At 32.4% G+C, this 11,239-nt stretch overlaps 1 protein-coding gene across 1 annotated transcript; it reads right to left on the reverse strand.

Annotated features, from left to right (window-relative positions):
- Positions 1 to 2,296: 2,296 nt before the first annotated feature.
- On the reverse strand, positions 2,297 to 5,418 carry LOC112517236 (elicitor-responsive protein 1-like). Its single transcript, XM_025124605.1, has 7 exons — positions 5,232 to 5,418; positions 4,929 to 5,033; positions 4,708 to 4,834; positions 4,543 to 4,614; positions 3,381 to 3,426; positions 2,854 to 3,175; positions 2,297 to 2,777 (listed from the first exon to the last, which is right to left on the reverse strand). Exons 1-7 carry the CDS (start codon positions 5,272 to 5,274, stop codon positions 2,740 to 2,742), a joined length of 753 nt encoding a protein of 250 aa, XP_024980373.1. The 5' UTR covers positions 5,275 to 5,418; the 3' UTR covers positions 2,297 to 2,739.
- Positions 5,419 to 11,239: the final 5,821 nt, after the last annotated feature.

The following is an 11,239-nucleotide window of genomic DNA, read 5'->3' on the forward strand; positions in this document are numbered from 1 at the left end:
AATCTATTTTAAGTTGAGGTTTAAAAAATTTATCGTTTTTTCTTATTTATGCAATATAAAAATCAAAATTTTCTATGTTTATTAATAAAAATGTATCGTATTTAGATATTTCATCTAATTATAATTAGAATAATCATTGAGTTTAACAGAATCATTAATTATCTTTATAGAAATTATATTGTTAAGCCAAAAATAAATTACTTCGCTATTAGACCTTAATTAAATTATAATAAAAAATTGAATTAAAGAAATTGTACAAAAAAATGAAAACTTTTAAATAGTTAATTTGATATAAATATTGATATACTTTTTCAACATTTTATGATATCTTCAAATATATTTTTATTCAAATTTAAAAACATTATCTTTATCAAAACTACATAAACTGTACTATATCAACAGAGACAAAAAATAAAACGAAACATTAAGTTGGTCATGAGTTTCAAATTGATAGCTTTCGTCGAAGAGAGAAGAGAAGAGATGAGTTTGAAACTGCCACCTCAACCTTTTAGGTTCTTTAAGTTGGTCACATTTCTCTATATTTACATATTTTGCACTTGAGATCTCGATCACTGAAAAATCTCATCTAATGGTTGAAATTTCTTCTCACTTTCTTAATTTTTTTGATCTTCTCATTTGAACCTTCCTATATACGTTTCTTTGTATGTGTAAGTTCATTTAGAAACCTTAAATATTTTGATAACCCATAAACCATCTATTTTATATAGTATTCATGATAAATAATATTGAATAATAATGAATTCATTTATCATAAACATTTATCACGTCATTTATCATGAATACTATAGTTTCAGGGTTCTTAAAATATTTAAGGTTATTAAAACGACTCTGTTATATATACAAAAGAGATTTTGTATAAGAACTAATGTCACCATCTCCTACAAATGTGCCACGTGTGGTATCTTAATGGGTACACAAAAAGCACATGAACGAGAACGTTATGGCTCCAATTGTCTGAATGAACTTAATCAAGTAGCTTATTTGTTCAACAATTGACACTCATATCAAATTTTGCTAACACAATGTTGAAGATGTCACCAAATTTGGATCCACAAATAGCTTACCCTTTCAATTTATTTTAAGAAGTAACATTAATTATCTTAAATGATCGACTTATATTGGATTACACAGTTACCACAAATTATCGGGTTCTCATTTGATTAGGCTCATATATATATATACACACACACACACACACACAGAGTCTGGATACGCCGCCGCAACTCCACCTCGGTGAACATCTCTAATGAGCACCCCAAAAATCCTGGCAAACACACACATGAAAGTCTAGGGATGTGTAGAAAGTCAACCAATCCAATTAGAACGACTGCTAATTTGGATTGAATATTTCAACATCCAATTTGGATTGATCGATTCTTGTATGGCAAAACCGACCAAAACGAATCGACCAACATCCAATTATCCGTCCGATTATTATCCAGTTATCCATCCAACCATTATCTAACTATCATCCAATTATTGTGTCTCAATTTGCTTATATCGGAATTTGTTTTGTGTTGGTTTTTCGAATTTTTAGCCTCGCTTGTGTTGGTAGTGATCAACCAATTTGTTTCATTGTTGGAAAATTAGATTAAATTAACACATTGGGCGGATCGGATATGATCTGATCATCCATTGGATATCGGATGGATCCAATCCGATCCAATGGGTAACGAATCCAATMGATGGAATTGAACTGATATAATCTTCCATTGGATTGGATTGGATGTGCAATATCAATCGAATTAGATCGTTTGACAAAATCCAACATTCAATGGACGATTGGATCGGTGTGGTTTCCCTTACATCGATGTCAACCGATGAACAAGTCGACGAAACCCTCTCTACCTCCATCTGCTCCAGATCCCCGAAATCAAGGGAAGAGGTGGGTTTTCTATGGAGATATTTACCGGATCACCCTCAAAACGCCATCGACTCCATCTTCCACAGACGAATAGCGAAGGTATCCTCGATATTCCTTCTTGATTTCTTTTGCTCGAAGGAAGGTCGACGCGGAACTCCACATTGAAGCTATAACAAAAACCACATCAAAACCAAGACCTTACACATCAAAGCTCCAACCTACTTCGATCTCCACCAAAAGAATATAGCACGTCCACATGAAGCTTTTATTGATCAAACAAGAAACCAATGAGAAATACAATTAATATAATAAAATGATTGGCTCATATTGGACCACACGGTTACCACAAACTAACTAATTAGTTCTCATTTGATTAGGGCCATATATATATGATCCATACTTTTGGTATTCTTAATCGAATGGTTTAAATTTGTTTTACAAGCAAAATTTTATTTAAACAACCAATGAAAGAATATAACATATTCATTTATTACAGTACATCGATGAAAAAGAGGACATCTGCGGTAGCATTTTCACAGCAAATATGAATGCATAAACACTGCCTGCTGAAGATTAATTACATAGGGACCACTACTTTGTTCAATCCACGGACGATATCAACAAAGTCACCCCCTCCCTCTGAGTTAGAAAACGGCATCATAACGTAATAGGATCCTCAAATTCTACAAATAATACGAAAAGGAATAGGGGGATTCGGTGCCACAACTAGCAAATCTCAAGGACCTACCATGATCAAACCACTATAACAAAATTTACAGTTTCGACCACAAGAAGCACAGGTTATACACATTGTTTCATTGCATCTTTTGTTCGATGGGGGTAGGAAATCTACCTCAATACCGTGGAGGATATGCTGGTGGGTATGGAGTACCTGATCATAAAAGTAAATTCAAGATTAGTATGGAGAAGATGTAGAAAAACAGAAGGTGAATGAATAAAAGATTTACCAGGGGGGTAATGAGATCCATATGGTTGAGGAGGATAAGCTGAATTGGGTGGATATGGCTGTGGATAAGGAGATGCCTGAGGTGGGTATGGAGACGATGATGATGGATAAGCACCTGAATTTGGGTATGGAGATGGTGGATAAGCAGCTGAATTAGGTGGGTAGGAGGGGTAGGGAGATGGTGCAGGATAACCTCCGGCTGGTGGATATGGAGCAGCAGAAGCTGGTGGAGGATACGATACTGATGGTGGTGGCGCCGAGTACAATGATGCCTGGGGTGTACCAAAAGGTTGAGCTGATTGAGCATGATTGTTTGCTGGTTTCTGCACATAAATGAAAGAACATGATTTTAGTGAGCCAGTGAGACCCCATAAGTTAAAAATGTTCAAAGCTATAATGCAGTTGATCCATGACCAAAGGGTGACCTAGTGCACAAAGTCTCCTTGGCCCGAACCCATGATGACAAAAAATTTACCGACACCAGAAAGCTTGTCAAAAGGGTGAAGATTATGCAAAAATGAAACTTACATGGGCACTGGAATAATGTATGATCATACGGACCTCTCCAGAATGCCTGCATGACATAAGTTTTCAATTAGAAAGCTGGATACAGTGATCATCATCTTCAGAAAATAAGTTTCTCCAAAAATATTCGCCATTAACATGATAAAATAAGCTATCTTTTATAGATACACTTGCATTTTGAGACAGATCACTAACAATTCACACGAAGATTATAGGAATGACAACAACTGGGCGCTTCTCTCAGCCACTCAAGCTTCTGGGTGAGAAGCTGCCTTAGCAACTTTCACTGTAAAATAATACTTCTGTATTCAAGTCGTGTCTCAAATACGAGAAAGAACTTTAATATAGGTTTTATAAAAAAGTATCCAAGCTCCATTCCGACTTTGGCAACTCAGATGTTGGTACCTGGTCCCTTGGGCACCTATAATTCCTATCTCTTATCCTGTAAAGAAGACTTTCCTTGATTTGGGAGTGAGTGAATATTATGTCAACTTTAGTTCGATATCAAATTGAGTTGGGTTCTTTTAAGTACACCAACACTCTCTTCGGCTAGCTAATGGGTCTGTGAAATTTCCACCAAGCATTTTGGAAGATGTTCCTTGTCAACTTCTATTATCCATCAACTTTCTCATGTTAAATGTAGAGGTTATCAGCCAAGTCAAGAGAGATCGCTGACCAATAACCGTGTCACCATTAACTACCAATCCGGTGGAATTGGAATTACTCTTTGGAACCAGGAATTAAGAGTCAACATCTTCAAGTAAGTGTTCCCCAACTTAAATCACTGATCAGTGTATAGAAGCATATTCTTCAGAGCATTCCCAGAATAATGTCATCGAGGAAAACATCCTTCAAAAGTGCCTCTATTTTTTATTGGAGGATGATCTTGATACTGTTGATTTCTTTAAGCCACAAAACTTGATAGTACGAGATCACTCCCCATTTCTGCTAATCGATAAATTGTCCATAGATGAATAGCCACGTGATTCTACACCTTAAACAACCAACTCGTCCAAATGAAACGTTTTCATTTTGGCCCTTTGGCTTGTCTAACACACTGTCCATGGACCTAGCATACTAAAGACAACCCACTCTACTGAAACCATCTTAAAAGGATTGATTCAAGAAAAAGATTTATAATATGGAGACTGAAGTTTTAGACAACCTGCCAGATTTGCTCTGCAATGGCCAAGTGCTATCGTCAAATCCCTGCGAAATAGCCTTTGCCAATTGAACCCTGGCATATAAGTTGCCCATAAAATATATATCAGTCAACTGAGAAAATAAACATTTATGAACTGATAACACCAGAATGAAGAAGAGAAATTACTTTCCGCTGCCAATAAAGTTATCATGTTTGAGTGTATTGCTGTTCCAAACATTAACATTCAACTCTCTTAGTCCTTCAATTAGTGTATATACGAATTTCTCTTGGAACGTAGGGTTCTTGCCTCCATCTATACCAAATCAACAACCAAAATCAGACGAAATCTTCAAACATCAACCAACAAACGTTTGAATGTAAACAGGAAAAAGGATCAGAAAGAGGACCTGTACAGGTACGTGTGCGAGATCTGTTGCTACCGTATTCAACACAAACGTAAGGATCTTGCCTAGAAATCCATTCCGTATCTTTCAGTTTGTTACAGCTAACAACTGGAAGTCCAAACAACCAAATTAGATCTTAAAACTAAACACAAACATACTTCTGGAGAAAAAATCAATCTGTATAAACACAGAAAAACAAAATTCTGGATCAAACTTAAAGCAACTGACAAAAACCTCCCAAAATCAGGAATCATTAAACGTTTTGCTATGTATAAATCGAACAGAAACGAAAACAATCATACGTACCAGTGACTTCAAGAAGATTGCCATGAATACCATGAGTCGTCATTTTGAGGATGATGGATTGATTATGCAAACCAATGGTTGATTTTATATATCTGCAAAGTATTTGACTTCAATAATTCAAACGCGTTTTTTCCAAACGATGATAAAATAAATAATAATAATACAAGTAGTTGAAAATTTCTATTTGGAATTTGCGTGGAGTGTGAAAAACCCTAACCCTAACCCCTCTTTTGCACCTGCATTAAAACGGCTATAATTTCCATACATATTGATTTTTTCTTTTCGATATTTAAAATTAAAATTAAAAAAAAATAGAAACAGAGCCGATTCGCTGTAAAGTGGAATGTATATTCGTTGTAAAGTTGAATGGTTTAAAATGTATTAAATTCATTTTTCAAAATTTAGAAAATAGATTTTGATAAACTGATTTATTTCCTTCTGTAATAAATACTTAAAAGTTGTTTGTTTATCTCTTAATTTATACTATTTTATAAAGCAAATTTATCAAAAGTCTTAAAGTCTTAAAATTCTAAATGACCAAAATACCCTTTATACTCACTTTTTCACCACCTTCTCTCCTCACATACCCTCACACTCTCATAATCGATTTTTTTAAAATTATAATTTTAAATTTACACTTTATATCTCTATAATTAATTAATTAATTTACTTTATGTCATTTACTTTTAAATGTTTCATTTTAAACATTTATCAAATTAACATACATAATCGTATATCAATTAAAACATATTTAAAAAATACATTTTTATTTTAACAAGTTACACCATTATAATCGTCTCGTTAATACCTTCGAAATGAGTCCAATATTGAATAGTTTTTAACTTAATTATATTATTATATATTATATACTGTGACAAAATATTTTTAATATTTACGATTTATACTTTTATAGTTATTTATTTATATATATACTATATATTTTGGGATTAGGCTGTCCAAATTGCACTGTGTAATATGTTTTGAATTAATATGTTCTTGGGTTTTTTGAAATATATATATACATGTATTAATTCAACCTTAATCTGAGTTTCTGGACAAGAAAGAGGGTAAGCAGTTGAAATTTCATTCTAAACCCCATCTTTTTTTGTCTTTTCATAGCTAATGATCTGTCAAATTTGTAGTTTTCTTTATTGGTTTTGAGTGTTTATCTTAAAACTCAAGTTTCTTGGTTCTTTACTCTTGATGTAAAACAAATACATTTGTGGAGTCGTTTAAATATGTTGGATTTTAAAAATATTGGATTTTAAACCGTCATACAATTTTTTTCATCAATAGTCTGTAATTGGAACCATAACTCTTATTTATTCAAATTGTATTAATATGTAAAGACCAAGTGTAACCTATATCATCGTTAAATCTTATCTTATAAAACCAGTGGAACTTCAAAATAGTTAAAATTCATGGTTCCCGCCGCATTGCGCGGGTACACAACTAGTAGTTTCATTAAAAGGTAATATCGGAATTGTTATGAGGTGAATCTTGTTTTACAAAAAAAAAATATGTCTCTTAATAGTTCTAAAACCCTTTGAATGATTTTGAATCATGGATCTCCCTTAACCATTAAGAGCCCTAATTTCATTGTACACAATTACCAAACAATTATGTTTCATTTTACACTATATCATGAGAGTCTCTTAATCATTCTGACCACTTAATTATTTTGCATCAAATCATTCAGCAATTGTCAAAAAGCCCTTAGCCGCTTGTGAACTTTCGTAAACGCAATGTAGGCGTTGGGTTCGGCAATAGAAAATAAAGGTGGTTTATTATATAAATCTACTTATTGCTACAAACCATATAAAGCAATTTCAACCATCCATGTATTTTCATGAATTTGTATGTGGTTTCATGAATATTTTAATTGTTTCTAATATAAAATATTGATCATAATTAATAAATTTTAATCACCTTCTAAAATATTCAGATTATAATAAATAAACCCTCATAATTTTTATAAATATTTTAATTAATTGATTTGTTTGATTTATAATAATTATATATATAACCACAAGGGCGGTGTTTGATTGGTTTGAGCTTGACTCCTAAGATTAAAAGTGCCAAGAGGTTCCAGGTTCAAATCCAATTAGGAATAAAAATTCTCTTGTGGCCACGGAGGTTCAAATACGGTGACTCCAGGCTATCTGCAAAGCATATGATCATTTTAAGATTAGTCGACGCAAATAACAAGTTGAATATCCAGGTTAATAAAAAAATATATATTCTGTACAACTTTTTCTCATAAAACAACAATGAAATGACATAAAAGGACAAAAGTAACTGCCATGGCTTTGTCTCCTTCTAAAGTCGACTTGATGAGCGAAATTTAATTTACTTAAAATTCAATATTTATACTGTTTAAAGTAATTTAGATCAAAATAAACTCTCTTTTTTGTTTCTATAGTTATTAAAAATTATGTCTTTTCAACTATAAAGGTAGTGTCTGATTGTTTTGAGCTTGACTCCAAATGTCAAAAGTACCAGCAGGTCCCAGGTTCAAATCCAAGAAGAAATAAAAATTCATTTGTGGTCACGGAGGTTCAAATGCGATGACTTCATGCTATTTACAAAGTAGATGGTCATACTAGGATTAGTCAGCCCGCATAACGAGTTGGATATCCATGTTGATAAAAAAATTATGGCTTTTCTTCTTGTATAATTTTCAATAAACCACTATGAAAAAAACACATAGTTGAGCATTCACAGTAAATATATTAAATGTAAAATAGAAATCTAAAATTAGATAACTTTTTGGCAAGTTTTTTTCTCATGTTACAAGAACATTAATTTTTATAACTGTTCTAAAAAGCTCATTGCAATAGCTTTTATGCCGTGTTATAGTTTAAGACTTGTGTCTCACGCTACGTTATGTCTGTGGTCCAATGCTTGATTTTCATAACACCATTTTTTTTAACCCTTTTAGTGTCTTGATTTTTTGTTTTTAATATATAACATAATTTAAAATGCTTAATATCATTAACTCATTGAGTAGTAGTAGAAAATAAAGGTTTATATATATATATATATATATATATATATAATATTATATTATATATGATATACACATTTGTTATCATAAGTCACGTTTTGAAAAATGTCGTTGCCTCGCCGCTACTTCTAAGGCTAAGACTTGACCTCGCCGCCACGCCATGTCTCACTCTCACGCTATTTGGAACCTTGAGTTTACTAAAATTATGTACAATATCTGTTATCTTTACATGAAATCATGTATATTATTTTCCACATTTGATTATAATAACGAATATTATATTTTTGTCAATTTTATTTATGTTTGAAAATATTATAAGAATTAGAGATTTTGGATGTCATTTAGCTATGCGAGCTGACTAAGCCCACGGCGGCCACCTGCTTTGCAGATAGCCCAGAGTCACCGCATTTAAATCTATGTGGCCACAAGGGGATTATATTTCTCCTTAGATTTGAACATGAGACCTCCTTGAATTAGCTTTTTTCGTCATGCACATAATTTGTTAAAAGCAATATCGTTTGACCAAACCTTTTAATTCGTTTGGCTAAACCGAACCAAATAATATTGAACAGTTACATCTTCAAATCATATCAAATTGAGGTGGTACTGGCAAGCATTTGAGCAGATAAAAAGTAAAAATTTGACATTCTTTTTTGAGTTTTAGAAACACAATTTCCGTCATATGAACTTAAACGTGTTTTGTTTCAAGCAATTTTCTGGAAATAATCATAGCAATACCTTTTGAACTTTGTATACTTGTTTTAAGATAAAAACAAGAGCGGGACCTTTTTGACCTCTTCAAAACAAACATGCGGATGACAATTATAAGAAGACATATTTAACAAGTGGATAAAGTCGTAAAAGACGATCTAAATAACCATTTACATGAATCCACTTGCGAGTTTGTATGTGTCTAAAACATCTGACTTGAATAGAAGCATCAAGCTGACATGTACCAAACATATCAAATACTAAAACATTTCAACTCTCGTTTTTCTTAACCAGACGTTATCTCTTTTCTATTTATATTGATTCGTATTTAAAAGAAAATTGGAGGTTTTAGAACCCTTTTACATTCATCGCATATTAGATCACTCGTAATTTCGTTAAAGCAGTATAAAAGCCAAACTTGTGAATTGCATAGCTTACAACATACATTTGCTATAAGTTGATTAGGCTAGGTCAAGTATAAACACTTGATTGCGAACTTTTATTTTATTAACCTGGATATCCAACCTGCTATGCTAGCCGACTAATCTCAGGGCGACCATTTGCTTTGCAGATAGTCCGGAGTCACCGCATTTGAACCTCCGTGGGCATAAGAGGATTTTTATTCCTTCTTGGATTTGAGTATGAGACCTCCTGATATTTTTGATCTTTGGAGCCAAGCTCAAACCAATCAGACACCACCCTCGTGGTTATTGATTGCGAAACTTTACAATTGATATGATGTAGAAGTACTCAAGATTTCTAGCTACCCATGTAATTATTTAGCCATACCTATGAATCTGTGAAGCCCATAAGTAGAGATGCACAAATGAGACTGAGACCGTCTGTTAAAGAAAAGAAAATTTCGATCAGGAGCAACCCTTATTCGGGACGATAGTCTAGTCAAATACCTGAATCAAACCGCAAAATAACCCGCACAAACTAGATTTTTATATACCTTAAACAATTTTCTACTATTAAAAAATGATGAAACGATCGGTCAAGGCTTGATTTATGCCAAATGAGCTTATTCAAACCTAATTTTCAACTTTAAAATTAGACTGTTTTTTCAAAAAACTGATATTTACAGATCAAGTTTTCCATAATCAGGTTTAAAAACTAGTCATCATGCACGGGTATTCGTAAGTACACCCATAAGAGAAACTTCCCACTCATTTTCCACCAAGGAACTTTGTCATGAAAAAAGATAGCGTGTGGGGAGCACAAGTTTGGGGATGACCACAACATTCAATAGTCACAAACCCTATCTTATATATAATAAAATATAAACCGATAAAGGTGGTGTCTGATTGGTTTGATCTTGGTTTTAAAGATCAAAAATACTAGGAGATTTCAAGTTCAAATTCAAGGAGGAATAAAAGTTTCCTTGTGAGCCATGGAGGTTCAAATGCGGTGACTCCGGGTCATCTGCAAAGCAAGTGGTCACCCTAAGATTAGTCGGTTCAATAGCACGTTGGATATCTAGGTTAATAAAAAAATACATATATATATGTATATAATATAATTTTTTACAAAATTATATTTTAGATTGGATTGGATCACGATTAAATGAAGAAAAAAAAAGTGAGATTGGATTGGAGTTAAAGATTGTATAGGTGAATGAGAGAGAAAGTTATATTTTAATTGCGATTGAAAAAGATTGTGAGTAAACATGCTCTAAGACTAAATAAATTAATATTTCATATAAAAGTGTAACAATAAGTTTATTGAATGCTTTTGACGTATCAACAAGTTTTTATGGTAATTTTGCGATAGAACTTCTAGTAATTTCTTTTATACGGTATTATTTGAAAAGATGCTATATAAAACAATTACCCTTTATTTTGAAAATGTCGCAAAAACTATTTAAAATGCCCAAAAAAATTACAAACTTATTGTAACGTTTTTACGTATGTTACATGATTGTTGTACCTATAAACTTAAGTCTTATAAAGTACTATATAAGACATTTAGATATTTGTGTCATCCTATAAATCAAATTTTGTCTTGTAGTACATGTATTGTTTTAATTTTAGTCCCTCCTAACTTCGTTAATCATTTTCTATCAACTATATGTTATTATGACATAAAATAAATTTTAGTCTTTTATTAGGTAAGTTTCATTAAAAAAAAATTATATATCATTTATTCTAAAACCACCCCAAACCCAACGTAAAATACGAAATCTATGTAAATTCACCCGAGAAAACAAGCATAATACAATCAAAATTAATGTAAATTCAGAGAAAAATTAGTTGGGATCGATAATGCATAGGCAGATTTCTGAACGCAA

Source organism: Cynara cardunculus (assembly GCF_001531365.2).
Source record: "Cynara cardunculus var. scolymus isolate 2C chromosome LG 8, CcrdV1, whole genome shotgun sequence".
NCBI lineage: Eukaryota > Viridiplantae > Streptophyta > Magnoliopsida > Asterales > Asteraceae > Cynara > Cynara cardunculus.

Bases quoted from the DNA above. Each gene is read 5' to 3' on its own strand.
- LOC112517236 (XM_025124605.1), bottom strand. From the start codon at position 5,274: ATGACGACTCATGGTATTCATGGCAATCTTCTTGAAGTCACTG. The intron at 4,615-4,707 runs GTAATTTCTCTT...CTTATATGCCAG, and splicing joins AACTTTATTGGCAGCGGAAA to GGTTCAATTGGCAAAGGCTA. The intron at 2,778-2,853 runs GTAAATCTTTTA...TTTTATGATCAG, and splicing joins TGGATCTCATTACCCCCCTG to GTACTCCATACCCACCAGCA.